The sequence below is a fragment of the Glycine soja genome, chromosome 13, assembly GCF_004193775.1.
Source record: "Glycine soja cultivar W05 chromosome 13, ASM419377v2, whole genome shotgun sequence".
NCBI classification, from domain to species: domain Eukaryota; kingdom Viridiplantae; phylum Streptophyta; class Magnoliopsida; order Fabales; family Fabaceae; genus Glycine; species Glycine soja.
Window position 1 is genome coordinate 16,071,619 of NC_041014.1, and position 19,451 is coordinate 16,091,069.

At 31.9% G+C, this 19,451-nt stretch overlaps 1 protein-coding gene across 2 annotated transcripts; it reads right to left on the reverse strand.

Moving 5' to 3' along the window:
- Window positions 1-7,403: 7,403 nt before the first annotated feature.
- On the reverse strand, window positions 7,404-19,021 carry LOC114382756 (structural maintenance of chromosomes protein 4-like). 2 transcript variants are annotated; one of them, XM_028342356.1, is made up of 28 exons: window positions 18,805-19,021; window positions 18,443-18,532; window positions 18,227-18,328; window positions 17,532-17,708; window positions 17,314-17,444; window positions 16,797-16,875; window positions 16,572-16,729; window positions 16,404-16,479; window positions 16,146-16,274; window positions 15,912-16,056; window positions 15,210-15,340; window positions 14,543-14,695; window positions 14,263-14,452; window positions 12,821-12,954; window positions 11,968-12,126; window positions 11,313-11,621; window positions 11,039-11,215; window positions 10,795-10,878; window positions 10,503-10,712; window positions 10,263-10,352; window positions 10,076-10,197; window positions 9,845-10,000; window positions 9,651-9,758; window positions 9,503-9,563; window positions 8,500-8,634; window positions 8,184-8,271; window positions 8,018-8,090; window positions 7,404-7,758 (listed from the first exon to the last, which is right to left on the reverse strand). In XM_028342356.1, the coding sequence occupies exons 1-28, from the start codon at window positions 18,943-18,945 to the stop codon at window positions 7,638-7,640; spliced, it is 3,729 nt and encodes a 1,242-aa protein (XP_028198157.1). In that variant the 5' UTR covers window positions 18,946-19,021; the 3' UTR covers window positions 7,404-7,637. The 2 variants fall into 2 exon arrangements, with proteins under 2 accessions (XP_028198157.1, XP_028198158.1); XM_028342357.1 differs by lacking the exons at window positions 14,263-14,452; window positions 14,543-14,695; window positions 15,210-15,340.
- Window positions 19,022-19,451: the final 430 nt, after the last annotated feature.

Genomic DNA, 19,451 nt, shown 5'->3' on the forward strand with positions numbered 1-19,451 from the left:
TCCATGATCATCTGGTTTCATCGTGCTGTCGGGTACTTAAAGTGAAGCGTTGTACACTTGTCTTGTTCTTGTGCAATTGGGATTTAACCTGCTGTGAACTTTCCATTTTGTAATCAGGGTAGGTTTGAGTTTGACTTGGTGCTAAACGAGTTGGATTTACTTTTTTTTTTATGACAAACGAGTTGGATTAAAAATTGAGTTTAATTTTTACATACCTTTACTATAAATTTTTATGAGAAAATAGGTGATGCATTGGCCCACATTATACAAGAATTTTATATTGTTATTTACTTATAAATTAGGTTTAAATATATTTTTTCATATAATTTAGTATTTTATTATTTTTATTTCTATAAAAAATTATTTTAATTCTTATTAAATATATTTATTTTGTTTTTTTTAACATTTTTTCTCTGTTTGTACTGTTTAAATTTTTAAATTATAAAGACGAAAAATATATCTAAACCTATAAATTATTATATATGATAAGTTAATTAACTTATATAATAATTATCTTAAAAATTATATTAAGTTATTAACAATAATTTTTAATTAATTGGTAATGTAAAAGTATTCTAAAATGTTATGACTATTAAACTAAATTTTTGTTTTATAAATTAATCTAAAATTATAATGTATATAATTTTAAAAATAATTATTATAAATATCGATAAATTTATCAAGAATGATGAAAGTATTTTATTGTTTAATAAAATTATAACCTATATGATTTTATTATATAAATGTATATGACAATTGTGATAGAAAGATAAATTATTTAATTATTTTTTGCGGCATGATAAATTATTTCATTCTTTTACACTTGTATTTATTCACTATAATAAATGAATATAATGGCATATGTTACTATTTACATAAGTTTCTCCTCTTGCACATTTGGCAAAATACATGTAAAAGATTTTTTTATTTTTTTTATTCGAACCTGTAGAAGAATATGATTTTTTTTCTTCTAAGAAAAGTAGTAGAACAAGAAAATGCTCTACAATCAACCAAATAAAAATGGAGCATCCTCACGGTTTTGTTTTCTCTAGAAGTGCAATGGCAATGCAAGCATGAGTAATGAAACTCTGGACGGCAGAGGTGACCAGCAACATTTCAAGGTTTCATTTCGTGACAAGATAATGGAGAATAAGGAGAAGCCTCCTCCAAGACATAATAAGTTGATTTACTAAAGGAGAATTTGGCCAAGATAGTCTATAAGTATGAAAATCACATGAAACTAATGGTGGTGATAGATATTAGATTTTTATAATGTGAGTTTAGGTCTAACTCAATCTTAAAAGTTAGTTCAAGGGGGAGGATTATTCCTCACTTATATACTCTAATTTGATTTTATTTTTAGTTGTGGGACTTAGATTTTTTTTAATATTGACTTCGTGGTTGATGGTATTTAATTTGTGCACCATGGCAAGATGGTTTGTGGTTAAACTATTGGGTTAAAGGATTGGTTATCTCACCATGAAGGATAGGCCAAACAAAATGTGGAAACTTGATACAAGCTTAGGAAGGTAGTTAGGAGTTGGCTGACATGTCCAGAGTTAGTTAGATTTGATTCTGTTAGTTTTATGTTAGTTTTCCCCAATTGGCAAGTTGTTAGGCAATTAGTTGTTAGAAGCTATAAGTAGCAATTGGTGGTTAGGAAGCATTTGCAAGCCAGGATTTGTAATCATCTTCCTTCTTGTAATTTCTTCCTCTAATAATGAAAAGCATGACCACCATGCTCATCGGAATTCATTCATTTCATTGAGTTCCCTTGTTTGTTAAAGAACTTCGAATTCTTTTAGTTGATTTCCTTGTTCTGCTATATCAATTGTATCATCAAGCATGTTCTTTCCTTGGTGATCAAGCAATGGTAGAGAACACGCACAGTCAAGCTTCCTTCGTGAAATGAAAGAATGTCTCAACAGCAAAATGGAATCAAGATTTGTCAAGCTCACTACTTCCATGCAACAAACAATACACGGAATGTTTCAACAGAGGCAACAAGACTCTCCAACATCAAGCAATCAACCTAGAGGTGAGAGATCTAGCCCTTATTCTTGTGGCACTCGATTGGCTAGGTTGGACTTTCCAAGATTCAATGGTGAAGGAATAAAACAATGGTTGATCCAATGTGAAACTTTTTTTTCTGTTGATAATACACCTGATGAATTCAAAGTACGTTTAGCAGTAGTTCATTTTGAAGGGAAAGCATTCCAGTGGCATAATGCTTACATAAAATCCGTAGGATTGGAGAATTTACCCTCTTGGAATGAATATCACATCTTGTTACTTGATCATTTTGGAGATGTTTGTGAAGATCCTATGGCGGATTTAATGAAACTTAGGCAGACAGGATCCATCATAGAGTATCATAAGGAGTTTGACTCAATTATATCAAGAGTAGATCTTTTTTATGAGCATTAACTTAGCTACTTTTTAGGAGGATTAAAACAAGAGGTTCGGATGATTGTTCGAATGTTTCAGCCTAATTCTTTTCGAAAGGCTTATTCCCTTGCAAAGATGTATGAATCTTCCTTCTCCAAACAATAGATATTATTTGTTTGGAAGGCTGCAATGGCACTTGCATACATCTACCAATAGATTGAATAGAACATAAAAATGGTTTTGCTTGTGAAATTATTTGTCACGTGCCTCTATGTGCTATGTTATTAGTTATATGATTGTTATCGATGATTGTTGTTGTTCTGTGTTCTTCTTGTTAAACTAAGAAAGTTTCGTGAATTTCATGAATTTCTTTGTATATAGAGTACATAACATGAGACTCTTATAGTCTTATTATAATTATGATAAATGGGAATTTAAAATCTAGAATATTAAATGAACAAAACTAGACACTCTTTATACAACATCAATTAATAAACAAATATTAGTTCTATGATCATCTTAGTTTCTTAAGCAATTAGCCAAGCTATCTAGAGGAAGCTCCCTTCAACTTCTTTGCAACAGGAAGCTCCCTCTTTTTATATTCAAGGGTAGCTAGCTATGGGCAAGCTTTTCCTTGTTGATGGGAAGCTAGCTAAGAATTATATTCATGTGTTTGTACAGGTTAGGCCTATGGCTTTGACTGTTTATGTTATACCTCATGGATTGTGATATTTTTCTCACATTTCCTAATCAAAATATATTTTGTTTCAAAATATGCATGAGCTTGAAGAGAGCAAATTTGCAGCTCTTCAAAATATGCGAGAAAACCAAGGTCTTGATAAAGGGAATATGACTGAAATTGATGGCTATCAAAACTTGTTTGGTTTGATGAAGCAGAGGTTTCTGAGTTTCAAGAACCCAAAATATATGTAAGAGTCTGGTTGTACATTTTTTTCAGCTTTGCAAAAATTTATTTCTTCTTGTTAGTATAGAGTCTTATGAGCTATATTTCTTCTAGACAGAAAAGAGTTGGAGCATTTTCAAGCCCTTGCTGAAGCTCAATTTCCAAAGGTGATAACAGATTTACCTAGTCCATTTGGCATTTAATTTATTTGTTTCTAAACTGCTCACTCTTTTTTTCATGAATAATCTATAAAACATCATATTTTATCTTAATTTATTGGTTTGACATTTAATTTATTTGTTTCTAAACTGCTCACTCTTTTTTTCATGAATAATCTATAAAACATCATATTTTAGCTTAATTTATTGGTTATGGTGGTCTTTAATTGATAAATCCAAGTACAGTTTATGGTAATTGTTTGTGCAAACTAGGGGTGTTAACTGGCACTAACAACATCGGTTATTTAAATAACCGATGTTAACTGGCACTAACAACATCAGTTATTTAAAAATAACCGATGTTGTTAGTGTCAGTTAACATCGGTTATTTAGTCTCTTTGGACTGATCAACTTTTGATAAAAACATTTTAAAACAAACTTTGAGGCCAAAAACTTATAGCAATCAACATGAGATTTTTTTAACAAATTGACTAAAGCCTTATCTTTTCTTGATCTTGTTTGTTTGACCTTGAATCAATCTAAGCTCATCAAGTGAATACTTTGGTATCATCAAAACCTATATATATACATTCACACATCATAAAGAGGCCTCGAGTAGTATACGACCCTGCACTGTAGGTGGTTGTGTTTATTCTTGAATGATGTTTTATGCTACAACATTTCATCCAGGTGTTGCACCTTTCGTTGACTGGTATAGTGAGTGATTAGATTGTCTTTTTAATATCATGGTAGATCGCAGTGGCAGGGCCTTCAGTTTAGTTCTTCATTTAAAAATAAAATCTTCTTGTCTTTATATGGGTAAAATAATAGTGTGGGTTTTGTTGCTAAATCCGGTTAACTTATATATCTTACTATTTGGATTAACTTAAGTTTAGTTAAAAATAAATAAATCAACTGTGTGTACATGATAGTTGGACAAGACACTGATAATTTATTAACCACAATTTTGTCCTTAAAATGGCTCTATCAATTGTGGGTTAGAAAAGAATGAAGAATCCACCAATTATGGTGTAAGAAGAGTGATATCAAATAAAACCAAGATGAAAATATTTAGAGCTTTAAATTGAAAAATCAAGAATCACATGCTTAGATAAAAAAAAAAAAAAAAAAAAAACCATGAATAGAGAGATTGAATCTTGTGACATTCAGAATTTGAATTCACTAGTCTAAAAGCCAAAGAATATAACAAGTCCTATTTATATACAGTCAAGTGATTCATATATTAGAGAACCGTTTTTATTGTATTTCATATAATAGTTTGTTAGTTATCGTTTTGCCCACAGTTAGCTGCACAAAAAAGAAAGGGACAACTAATTGAAATACATAAATATGGTTCTCTAATACATGAATCAGAGACTGTCTCCTTTATCTGCTTTAGGATAGGAAATTATTGGCTATGCATCTTTAAACCAAATATTAATGCTTGTGACTTGCATTCAAGTATGGCGGCTGCACTGGAATGCTGGTCTGCAGAAATTTCAATGAAGCTATAGTATAAATTGTACCAATGTGAGCTGTTTATGTGAGTAATATCATGCCAACACAAATCTTCTTTTATCCAGATCTCTGTAGTTAATATCTTAAGTACAAAGTTTGTTCCACACTCGAAAGATTGTGGCTAACAACGAGTCACTCATGCCCTATTGGAATGATATTTTTCTTATTATGCTAAATATTGTCTAAGAATGGTTTTGCAATTTCCTTACGTTTACATTGTTGAATACTGTGTATTAGTTCTACCTGCTAGGTCTTTGTCCCCATACTTGGACACCTTGTGGTTTGTTTGCATTTGTATTCAAATTTTAAATCAAATCCCCAAAACAGTTATTGTTTAATTTCAAGTCCAAATGTCTGTAGGATTGCTTTTAACTTTTAGCTCCACCTATCACCTAGTTCCTACCTGTCTTGTTGCTTTCGCTCTATTCATTTTCCACATGCTTAGGGTACATATAGTTATCCTTGATTTTTGCTGCTTCTAGTCTTCAAACAAGAAAGCATTAAACAAATAATGCATTGGGCCATTGGGCATAGTCGCATAGAAAATAAATAAGTAACCTTCAACACAGCACACAATGCACGTATTCCTACTTGTGCAACACTTGACAACAAATATATGTATAAAAGTGGATTATATGAATCTGCAAACTAACTAAAACTTTTGGTTGATTTCATACATTGCCAAAAGTAAGTCAATCAACATAGTTGGCAACAATACTAGATTGATAGATAGATTCTTATGACTGATTGCATAACAGTATTATGGAAATTACAGAGTTTAGGTAAAGGAAGAGAAAAATGAGAGAATAGAAACTAAAAATTATAGGATATTAATTTGCTTATAATCCATTATCATAGGTGTCATCTTCACCACAACACCTCTGATTATAAGCCACCAACATAAAGTTTACTTGATGAAGCCAATAGTTTAAAAAGTAATAAGGTTATTGTAGCATTGCCAAAACTAGTTACATCTCTTACCTTGTTTTAGATCTCTTACCTTGATATTTGTTTTAAATCTCAAAACAGTACAGATTATCTTATATCATTATTATGCAATTTGGATTGAGAAGAAATGGATCCTAGCATAGTTGACATTGCAATTACTTCAAGAAAACATAAAAAGAAGAGTATAAGAAGATAATTTTATTCGTTGTTGCTTGTGTTGTTCATATGGTTATTGGTGTAGTGACATAGTATCATAATAATTATTTTGTTAAGGAATCAACCCGTAATTGGGAACTAGAACGTCACAGCTTCCTTAATCATCCTTATAGAGAGACAAAGAAAGATTGCATTGAACAACAGAGACTTAGTAAAAGTGCATTTTTTAACCTTTGTAGAATTTGTGGCAATGTTTTTACATATCCTTGCTTACAACCTAAAGTACAGGTAGTGCAATTTAGTTATTGTAGATCTAAAGAAATCATAAATAGGCAATTCAACGATGTCTTGAGAGCGGTAATGAAAGTGAGCAAAAACTATTTGAATTTTCAACCATGTACTTTAGAAGGTGCGGAAGCAAAAGTGGAAATGGTTTGAGGTAAGTTTATCAATTGTTAGGAGAGATGAGTTGATTATAAAATTTTCTTAGAATCTAAAAAAATGTCTTGTTTGTAGAGATGTATTGGAGCACTTGATGGGACACATATTCCGATTACAATTTCTCCTGATAAGAGACCTAGATATCGCAATAGAAATGGTAATATCTCTACAAATGTGTTAGTCGCTTGTGATTCAAATATAAGGTTTATTTATATGTTACCTGGGTAGGAAGAGTCTGGAGGAGATTCTTGAGTGTAAGATGCATTATGTCGTCAAAACAAACTTGAAATTTCAACTAGTAATATTTCTTGAAAATAATTTTTTTCCTTTCTTTTGTCTAGTTTAAGCCTATGAATTGAAGTATTTTATTCTCTTACGAACAATGAAATTAATATCAATATTTGAACTTTGTATGAAATGATTGTCCATAAATTACATAATTGTTTAATTTCAATACGTTTTTTAAAATTATTGCAAGACCAGGTAATTGAATTTTTTTAACAAGAAATTAGATTAAACAAGAAATTACATATCATTCATCTTTAATTTTACTATATTGTTTCATCCAAGTTTTTTGTCTTAATACAAGAATATTGTATAAAATTCAAAATTGTTTAACATTAAAATAATTTTGATTATTTAATTATTAAATATTAAAAAAATTGATTATTAAATATTTTCTAGCATTAAATTTATTTTGAATATTTAAATATTTAAAAAATGACTAATACTTATTTTTATTCAATATTGAAATTTTAATTTTTAAATAAATATTTAAAAATGAAAATTTGAATTTTATTAAAATTGAATTACTTTATCCAAATAAGAAAATTAAAATACAAGAAATTGAATTACTTCATCCAAATAAAATGTTTACAAAATAAAAAAAATTAAATCAAACCAATTAAAATATTATATATTTGAATTTTCTAAAAAAATTTAAATCCTCCCTCCAAACATAAGTTAAAGTTAGACCCCATCCTGCCATCCATAACTTTATATACAACATATAAAACACTAGTAAGTTAATAACAATTAGGATTACATGCAAAAACTAGTACAAGAGAATAATAATTGTTAAAAGTATTCTTCACATTAACATCAACAAAACGTTGACAACTCCATCAAACAGCCTTTTCGCATACCACAAAACTCCCCGGATTGATAGTAATGCTCTTTGTGCAATTATCAGTTTTATATATCCCAACAAGTCGATCAGCCAATTCAAACATATTGTTCCTAAGACTGCGGAAGGAAGAAACATACCATGGCAAGTATTAGATTTAATCATACAGATGAAAAGTGTTAGCAGCACATTTTAACCCTCTTTATTATCGGTTAAAATTTATTGAAAATGACAAAATCATGAGTAAGACTCACTAAATAAGACTCACAATTTTGTTAATTCCAATAGAATTCAACAATAGTAAAAAATGTGTTACTAGCGTTTCTCTACTAATAATAATCCGGGAAAGCAAATAAATTATTGGGGCACCAAAACTACCTAATGATTATGAATTGAGCATCCTTGGTCCTGTCTTTCACATAATGCCCGACGATAGATACATTCTTGAAGTCTGCCAAACCATATAGCACGAGTTTAATATTTATTGCAAACCTATATAGCATTTACAAAAGAAGAGCTTAGGTATAAAGTTAATAGTATGTACCCAGGGCAGCATCAATTTCATCCATTACATAGAGTGGGGTAGGCTTGTAATGATGAAGAGCAAATACAAGAGCCAGCGAGCTAAGAGTCTGCAAAATAAATAACAAAATTATATCACTGAATTTGAAAGAGCATAAAGATGATTGTCTCCATGAAGGCTTTTTGACATTTTTGCTTGTTTAAGAAAATGATCAAGAACAAGCACCATCATGCTCATGCAAGTTCCACCCAGAAAACAGAATTCTTGCTTATACACAATGATTTGGAATACAAGAATTGAGGCCAACGCCAAGGAAATCTAACAAAAAGCTGAGAACCTTTTCACCACCCGATAAATTTGCAATATTTTTCCAGCTTTTCTTTGGTGGTCTGACACTGAACACAACACCTTCAGAGAAAGGATCCAAAGAATCCACAAGCTCAAGTTCTGCATCACCTCCAAGAGTAATCATCTGCAAACAATAAAAGTGGTTAAACATATTAATGATCACAAGCCTATGGAACACAGCTGCTAAAATTTGGTGAGCACACAAGTCTATGTTAACCAAAAGTTTGTTTCCAAATGATTTAAAGTTCTCATTTCTCAACAACACGGTCACCCTTTGCCAGCCTTTTTAACTACAGTTAACAAAAGAAACGTCAAAGATAAACCAAATCAAAACTTTGAACGGCCTTAACAAACCATGACTTCCAATTACAATTTACATTTACAGAACGGTATCACAATTTATGCAAAAACTGATGGAGATAAGCACCTAAAGAAAATTAGGTATTGCAGTAAAAAAAAAAAACAGGAATAACAGATGATTCATGGCAGGGTTTAATCAATGTTAAGAATAGTCACCTTTCTTCAAATATTTCTACTAATTATATGGTGTGAATTCATTTCATTACCGCTAGACTCTAGCAAATGTACATTGCTGCCACAAACTACCTACTTTGTCATCAATATTTAAACTTACACTCTTGAGAAAATAAATTCAGAGGAATATAGTAATTTGTCCTAAAAAATTTACATATCTGTCAGCAGGCTCTGCACTACAAGATTAACCCCCTTTAAAAATATTAAAATAATATATATATATATATATATATATATATTGGTTCAGTGCCATTTTATAACCAGAAATGCAAAATTTTATTTGACAACTTGACATCCATAGTCACACCGAGTTTCCAACATGATGGTCTGAACTCTGAAGGAAGTAAGGTAACAATCCGTAAACAGTTAAAATATCAGTACATAATACTGGAGAGTGAAGCACAATTCGATGTCTGTCAATGAAAGGGAGCACTCAGAGAGAGATCAGATACCCAAACCTGATACATTTCCTTTAACTTTAAAGATATTGCATTAAATCCTTCCATAAACTCGTCCAATCTGCCATGACACATTCAGGTAACATTTTTGTCAAAAAGCAAGGCATATAATAAATTCAACAATAAAAACAAAAAATATTATGCACACCTCTTCTTTCTCCATTCATCATACTGCTTTTTTATGTCATCCCGCTCCTGCGTGACTGCATTAAGTTCTTCAACTCGCTCATTGTACGAAGATACCTTCTTTCGGTATCTGATAATCATAAGTTTTGAATCTGTATTACTGCAACATCAGAAAAAATAGAGATAACTGGGGTTACAAATTAGAAAAACTCGTACTCTGAAATTGAATCAAGATTTGGATTCATCTCCTTTAGTTGTGCTTCAAGCAGAGCAACCATTTCACAGGCCTTTTTCAGGTCACAAGCAGCATTAAGATGTTCATCAGCCAATGTAGCCTGTAGCTTTTCTTGATCCACTAAATCTGCCTGAATTCTGCACACCATTTACAGTTTTATAAGAACTTCAAAATGATAAACACTATTCAAAAACAGTAATCTGATGACATACTGTTCAATATGCCTATGAAGAGCAGTTTGCAAATCATCTAGTCTTTTCTTGTAACCTTTCCCCTTCATTTCCAATTCTTTATATGCTTTCTTCATGTCTTTTAATTTAAATTCAGCATCAACCTGCACATTAATGATTGCGATGAGAAAAGTTCAAGTTTTATGGGACATCAAAAATGAACCAGTACCTCAGATGCACGCAATTCATCCATCACTTTTTTCATCTTATTGTACTCGGATTTTGCTTTCTCCAAGACAATCATATGTTCGTCAATCACCTGTACAGTAAAAATAAATAAACATAACCATACAACAATCAAGCTTTATACATAACTTTACATGGGTGCATTGCACCATACATTTTCAGTGTATTTTTCATTACATAGGCACAAATTTTACATAATCCAAAACAAGGCAATAAAAAGAACCTTTTGGGTTTTTTTATAATTCTCTTGAACTACAAATGCTTTCTGCTCTATTTCTTTGAAGGCTTGCGTTAGTTTCTCCTTTTGCTCAGTAAGCCGGTCTTTCTCCTTCTTTGAATCCTCAATTCCTTTAGTCAATTTTTTCACCATTTTTTGTCCTGTCTCTATTTGGACCTTATGACGGTTTATTTCTGAACTATTCCTATCAATATCCTAGTAAAAGGGGAACCATTAGTACATCCACAATTCCCAATATCAAATATAATAGAAGGTTCTTAATATACAAGATGCTTACAGATTGAATTTTCTGGACCTTTGACTTCTGAGATTTTAACTTTTCACCCCCAACATTTTCTAAATTTCTCTGGAGCTCCAAAGCCTGAGAGTGGCAAACATTAATTAAACAATCAAAGTTAAATATAAATATAACCTTTATTATCAACATCCATCCGCCTTGAGAAATAAATAATGAATGTAAGACCTGTCAGCCAACCCTCAATTTGTAAAGGAATTAAAAGATAATGAAGTTCCAAGCCAACCTTTTCCTTCAGTTGTTTAGATCCATTATTTAGTCTATTAATCTCCCTTTCTTCTGCAGAAACAATCTTCTTCAGCTCTTTCAATCTGTCGAGCTCATCCTCCTGTGGCGTTGATGCTGCCTCAAGGGAATCAAGTTGTTTTTCAATATAATTATATTGTGAATTTAAACTGTCAACCTGTAGAGGAAGGGGAAAAGAAAGCCTCAATGCCCTGCATCAACAACTCCTAGAAAATTACAATTCACCTTTCTCAGAGTCAGAACTAATGCATTACCTCCTTCTGACTTTTAGCTAACTCCATTTCTAAAGCAGCAACAGCTTTTTCTGAGGCCTGATAACGTTGCACAGCAGCCATAATTCTTTGGCGGATGTCATTCAGTTTATCAGTCAACCTAGACAACTCTTTTTCAGCATTTGCAACACTTTCTACAGACACGCTTGTAGCTCGAATTGATGTCCCCATCTTGCCACCACGGGGCTTACCACCCCCACCACTCATTGTTCCCGAATTTTCAAAGAGTGCACCGTCAAGGGTAACAACTCGACGAAACTCAGTGTTTCCACCATATGCTATACGTGTTGCCTAAATTTTACAGGAGTAAGAAAATGTTACTATTTAACCGTTTAACTTCACTGATATGAACAATTGCAAATGAAAAAAACCTAGAATTTATATTATTGCAAGCAAATGGTAAATAAGTTAAGCTTCATAATTTGATTATTGTGCCTTTGTTTCTTAAACAGTCCACATAATAGCCATTATGTTATATACATCAAAAGTTCAAAACAAAACTATACCAACAAAATTTGCTTATCAAACAATTCTAAATCACAGGCATAATGATTTTCATATCTGAAAAATACCATTATGATGGATCCTTAATATTTATCATCAGAATGAAGCATCCTGCTACGAAAGTGCAACTGACCTGGTCAAGATCTTTAGCAACCACAGTGTTTCTAAGTGCCGCAAAGAAAGCAAGCTTCATTCTTTCATCTTGAACTTTCACTAAATCAAAAAGGCGTGGAACCCCCTCTGGAGTGCTTACATTCTTTTTCAACTTCGGAAGAAGATCAACTTGCTTCTCCTGAAAAAAGAAATGATATCCTAATTATATTTATCAAGCAAACATCCATTTTAAGTATTATCAGCACACCAAAAACATTACAGAACCAAATAGATCATCAATCATTGGCAAATATTATTCAATCAAGGGTATTATTACAGTCTGCTTTTACTCCCCAACTAGGATTTAAAAGGTTCCTAGGACTATACTCCCTCCAAAACCAATATAAAATTGCTATTATCACTGTGTTTTTAAATTCAACTATTCAAGTACTACCTCCTGTCTTTTTTATAAGAAACAAGTTTCAGTGTAAACTACTCTAAAACTTGTTTCTTATAAAAAGGACTAGAGGGAGTAGTTTAAAACCATTAACGACCAAGTGGCCAACCATGCCAAAAACTCAAGCTGTTAGTTGGAAGTTAATGAGTGATTTCACCATTTTCATATAAAATCTTTAAAAACAAAAAATGGTGAAATTGTTATCACATTTTTGTCACTATAGGTGAAAATAAACAAAAATTGAAACAGAAAACACTCTTATACCAACATGTCCTTAAATTAGCAAATATATCGTAGAGCATGAACTCAGTCACAGTTATACAAATCCAAGGGTCCAGAAGTAAAAGTGAACATATTTAATTCATGCCATTCAAAATATTAAACAGCCATTTAGAGACAAAAACAAGTTGATTAATATAAAAAATAAAAAAAATACCAATATCATGAAAGTAGCAACACCAAGATTCTCTCTACGAAGTAACTCAACACATGCTTGAGCTGCATTAGTTGTTTCCACCACAATATAATCAAGTCCATGGCATGCTGTTGATATTGCAACATCATATTTTGCTGCAAAGATTTGTAAGAAGTTAAACTAATGGAATGCGTTGATTACATACAAAGTAGAGTATTGATAAAGATAAAATTAATAGTATTGAGGCTAAATTGCAATTTTAGACCCCCTTTAATTCCTTATCCACAATTTTTGCCCCCCTATTCTTTTCCAGCAATTTTAGTACCCACATTTTAGAAACTTCACAATTTTTGTCTAATCCTAAATTTTGCATATGTTTATTTCTTTTAATTTTTACATTTTAATTAATTAAATTATTTCTTGATAGTACCTTAAAAAATATGAGATCTAGCGTTCAATTGGACCAAAATAAAACAAATAAAACATGTAAAGATTTGAAAATTGAACTAAAATTGAAAATTTTCTAAATTGTGGGGACTAAAATCACAACAAAAATAAATAAATTAATAAATAAGAGGACCAAAATCACGGATCAAGAATTAAAGGGAGATCAAAATTGCAATTTAGCCTAGTATTAATCTGATGAGATATCATTCTAAGAGCAAAACAAAAACAATTGTACTAAGAAAATTTGGATTGCGTAAACTATTAATAATAAACTCAAGAAATCATAGATCCATTTTCCCATGAAGTATAAATGACTACAGTATTATACTATGAAAATTGGTACTGTGTTAACTATTAATAATAAACTCAAGAAATCGCAGATCCATTTTTCCATGAAGTATAAATTACTAATTTATAGTAAGTATAATGTTTGCTGTTAATTATAGTTCTTGCTTGATGGCTATGATCAAGACCATCAAGAAATACAATCTTACTCCCCAAGACTAGAAATAATGCTGCTGAAAACACAAGACACAAAATGGGTTTGATATTGATTCTAGGATTTGCATTTGGATTTTCAAATATTGATTACAGATATATTATCAATTATTCTATTAATATATCTGGATATTAGAATGTGCTTATTAAATATGATTTCTAAGGTAGGTATTTACATTTTTGAGTGAGACTGTTCCCCACCACGAGTTTACTTGCTCTCAAAAATCCAAAGAAGAACCAAATAATGAATAGGCTGAAGTACAAGCGTAGCTTTTAGCCAGTAGTTCAAAAGTTCCACAATAATATGGATTGAGCCTTGATCCAAGCCTACAAAACCTATTCTAAGATATATTTTTTTTAATATTTTGTAGTGCTAAGTGTGAACATAAATTTTAATTTTAATATTTGATACAATCGTGACAATCCAAAACCACATTTACTAACAGTTTTTCAAGTGGTATAACTTGGAAGGAAAAGAACTTCATGAAGCCAGAAAAATTGCAATTGGAAAACCTCACCATCAATAGCACCTAAATCACCCATGCGACCATATATTCCTTCTATTTGTTTTGTTTCCTTGGCTTTCAGGATTGCTTTAAGAACTGATCCCTGACTCTTCTCAGAATCTAGAACAGACTTCAGTTCTGCAACTTTCTGTCTAGCACTTTGTTCAAGAGGAATCAGTTCATCTTGCTCTTTGATACATTCCTTTAAAAAGAGCAATTATATCACCACAAGCCTCAGAAAGAAAAAAATGTTAAAGGAATAGAATTAAAAATAAGAACGAAAATTGCTTACTTCTTCAATTTGGTGAGCTTCTGAAGCTTCATGCTTCCTCTTTTCTATATCACTGTTGATTTGAGAAATGCTGGCAGTTTTTGATTTAATTGTTTCTGATATGCTTTTCATCTGCTTTTGAGCATCTTCAAAGGCTTGAGAAGCACCTTCATGCTGCAAATTAAATCAAGAATAGTCTTATATTAAACATCCACCTACTGGAAAATATAAAGAGATTCTGCTCCACATGTATAGAGTAATTCATTCTAAATAAATAAGTGCATCCCCCAAGAATCTCGAGCATGCATGTCAGAAAGATGCCCTCTTAATTAAAGTGAAGCAGAAACTTTGGTTTGTGACTTTGTGTTACTAGTTTTCTATGTATTCCATTTTTTGAGTTTAACCCTTTTTTGGCTTTGTTGTTGCTTATCAGGGTGAACTGTTATATCTGGAAGAAACTAAGATATCATCTTATGACTAAGCTAGCTTCAGGCAGCCATTGTTTTTTTTTTGGGTATTTATGTTTATATTTTTTTATATTTGTTAAATCCATAACAAGGACATAAAATGTGGAAAATATCATAACACAGATGAAATTTAAATTATACAGGCTAACAGCAGAGGGGATTAGTAATTTGATGGCATGGACAGAGCAATAGCACTTGAAAGTAAGAGAAGTCATTCTCACCTTATCATTTAGAAGCTTAGCCTCTGTACATGCAACTTCAAGTTTTCCATTGTGCTCAATCAAATCTTTTTCCCAAGGTTCAAGCTCAGCACGAACTTTAGCAAGCTCAGAGCGGTATTTCTCAGTTTCAACTGCTTACCAGTCAATGGCAGGGTTAACAAAGGCAAAAAAAATACAAGTAGCTAAAAACCCTCTATAGCACATAGGATATTAGCTCCATTTGTCTACATGGTAGATAATATTAAACAAATAAAGACCAGCTACCACCACCAAAAACACTGAAAACCAGCTTGATGCATCCCAGACAATAACAACAAAAAAACAATTTAGACCTTGAGATAATTATATACAGTTGACTAAAATAAAAAATATAAGAACATATTTTGAAATAAATCATGCCAATATATATATATATATATAAGAGTATCTAATACAGCAATGGTGTTTGCAGCAGAGAGTCATGATTATCTGCTATTAGAATAAGGAACCTAACTTGACTAAGCACTTCAATGGTAAAATAGAATGGAAAATGAAAAGTAGCAACTCCAAGGAAGAATGCTTAACAGCTTAAGTATCAAAAAAGTTTTAAAGAGGTTTTGACTAAGGTATAACGATTGGAGATGCATCACCACTTAAGCAAAGCAAATTTAATTAAAAGCAACTTCTAATATATTGTTGGATATAAAAAAGAAAAGACTTCACCTTTGGAACTCTCTGTGATTTCTTCTAAGACCTTCTCCTCATCAAGCAACAACTTTTGCAATTTTGGGATATTGTCCTCAAGTTTTGGTATCAGAACAGTTGATTCCTCACCCTCTTTTATAAGGGCTTCAATTTTTGATGAATCCTGAAATAGAAAGTATAAACAAAAGGATAAGATGTCTCATGAACACATACTTTTACTTTCAGTTGCCATAAACTATGACTTCCCTCTACCTTTTCTACTTTATCCTCAAGCTTTTTGATCTTCTGATTCACGTGCTTAAAATCCTCTCGATACTTCACATCCTGCCTCTCAAACTCTTTGAACTCTTCCTTGCACTTCCTCATATCATTATCTAACTCCTATTTTATGAAAATGAAAGAAAAAAACAATGACTAGATTACTTCCTCAAAAGCTTATCATTAAGAATAATATGACCAGCAATATAATCATGCAAACTGATTCAATTTGAAAACCCGTCTCATCCAAACCTCTTGTCTTTTCATATAGTTGTTGTGCGTAGTTTCAAGCTCTTTGAGAGTTTGTTTACTATCTTGGATTTTATCCCTGGAATAAGATACCACCATGTTCTTCGTGAGGAAAGAATTCAAATTCACCAAATAAAGAAAAAAAAATTACCCATTGAAATCCAAATTTACCTTTCTGCCTTGAGACTTTCTTCTAGAGTAGCAACATTCCCTTGTAACTCATCCATTTTTCCACCTGTATCATCAAGGGCCAACTTTGTAGCTTTCTCTTGCCATTTCAACAGAGACAACTCCTTAAGCATGTATGCTTCTGCTTCGTTCTTCACATCCTGCAGCAAAAACCATCAGGTGTTGGATAAACATCAAATGGCTACAAACAATCCCAAATTTACATGCCTCCAAGCTGTCTCTTTCTTTCTCAGATAGCTTAACCATTTGTACCACCCCAGATCTTTTCTCATTCAAGGATTCTAACCTAAAACATCAACAACATTGTTTCAGAAATTAGAAATTCTAAAATTGAAATCAAAGTAGTTACTTCAACAATGAACTCAAAATAATGTAAATTATCATCCAAGCAGCAGCAGTATCTATAAAGAACGGGTACAGTAAATGAAACATTAATTGAGCATGTTTGGATTTGCTTTTAGTGTAAATTGGTAAGAGAGTTTTAAACAAATATAAATTAGTCAAAGCTGTGAATAACTGCTGTCTTTTTTCAAAAGCCTTCTTAATATGGATTTGATTATAAGCTATTTTGAAAACACACTAAATTCATTAAAACAAACTAAATACTTAATCATACTCAAATAAAAAAAAATGGACCAGTACTGCAACAAGTATAAATGGTTTCATGGATTAAGAAAGTTGCATGTTCTCTTTATCTCAGAATTGAAATGGAAAGAGTGCTAACAGTTTGTGTGATTCATCAATCTTTTCCACATATTTGTTGGTTCCAATGATATCCTCCAGATATTCTAGAAAACCTTCATCATGAGGCCCTTGAGCTTTTGGTTTCATAAGTGAAATCTGCTCAACTTCACCCTAATAAGAAACAAATCAAACATCAAAAGAGGTAGATATAAACATTTACTGAAAAAACTAAAAAGCATCAAATAACAAATACCGAACCTGAAGAATAAGAAACCTGTTATTGTCAAGGTCAACACCTTTCCCTTTCAGTTTCTTCGTAACTTCTGTAAAGTTACTTGTGCGGTCATTAATGTAATACTTAGAGGAGTTGTCCCGGAAAGCCACCCTGGTAATCACAAAATCACTTCCTGCAACCGCCTCATATGTTCCATCATCCTGTAACCATTGATACTTTTAGTTGTTTTTTTCCTTTTCCCTTAACCAAAGATGAAATTGGGAAATATTAATAATAAAAAGGTCATTTCATAAAACCAAAGAAAAGTAAGAAAAAGTAAAAACCAACCAAAACCTGGCAAGAGGAAGGTACTCTTTGCTGCCATTTTTTGTTTTAGAAATTCCTTTTGTATCATTTCTGGTGCCTATGGTTTGTGGTTTATTTTCATTTTCAGTTGATATGTTTTCAATGCAGCATTTTTCACTTTGTAAATTCTTGAAAACAAAAAAGAAAAGCTAAAAAGGGTGTCATTTTAATGACAACAATAATAAACATAAAAATAAGTAAACAAAAGCTCAAACACTTCCTCAACTTTTCAGTCTTATAGAAAAACAGCAACCATCAAACATAAAATTGATTAGCTCTATGCTTTGCCTGGTTTTATCTAATATTCTAAGCAGCAGCAACAACAATCCAAAATGTAACATAAAACAAGGTTAATAATAATAAGAAAAGCTACCGAATCCACAATCTCTTGAAAATGAACTGAAACCCCTGCACTATCCAAATTCTGGTGATTGGTGGAATTGTGTATTAGCTCCGAAACTTTGTTCAGCCGCATCTGCAACAACCACATCAGTTTCCAAATTTTAAAAAAAAAAACATTTAAAAAAAATAAAAAGAACACTCCAATTCCAAAACACTCATTAGTTTCTAGAACATTCTACAATCGCACCTGCTTGGCTCGCTTCCCGAACACAAACAGCATCGCATCTATGACGTTGCTCTTCCCGCTCCCGTTAGGTCCCACCACGGCGGAGAAACTCTGAAATCGAAGCAATTAGAAGTTCGCAAGTGAAATAAATCCACGCAGTTCAAAAGTTCGCAAGCCAAATCGAAGCAATTCAAAAGGTCGCAAGTTAAACCAAAGCAATTCAAAAGTCCGTAAGTAAAATCGAAGTTCTAAAGTGAAAGTGAAACCGAAGCAATTAAAAAGCTAGAAAGTGAAATTGAACCAAATCGAAGTTCGCACTGCAATTGGAGAGAGAAATTGAAGGTTGAGAAGAGAGAGAGAGAGAGAGAGAAACCCTAAGTAACCTTGTGGAAGGGACCGACGCGCTGTTCGCCGGCGTAGGATTTGAAGTTGCGCATGACCATCTCCTTTATGAAGAGCCTTGGCCGAGCGGAGGAGCGGCGGCGAGTGGCTGAGTCGGGTGCGGACTCGGCGTGCGGGGCCATTGGCGCGGACGAGTCGACTCGGAGGTGAAAGGGGGAAGAGAAGCGAGTGAGTAACTGAGTACTGAGCGGAGATTGGGATTTTAGAAAATCAAAAAGAGAAAAGGGCGTGCGTTGGCGGGAAATGAATTCGCTGCAGTATTCAAATTGTCAATTGACTTGCCCTCCACAATTATTTTTAAAATAAGATTAAATTATTCATTTGAATGATTCTTATCTTTTTAATTTCTATAGTTTGAAAGTGATATTTATAATCTGTATAATTTATATTTTAATTTTTTTTAGTTCTTGTAGTTTAAAAATATTCTTTTTAATTTTTATAGTTTATATGTTAATTCTCTTTTAGTTTCTATAGTTTGAAAGTGATATTTTTAATTTATATAATTTGTATTTTAATTACAAAAAAAATATAAAAATAATTAACTACAAATTAATTGTAAATTATCAATTTTTTCATTACAAATTATCTTATGATAAATTAGTTACGAATTACTTGTTAATATTTTTGT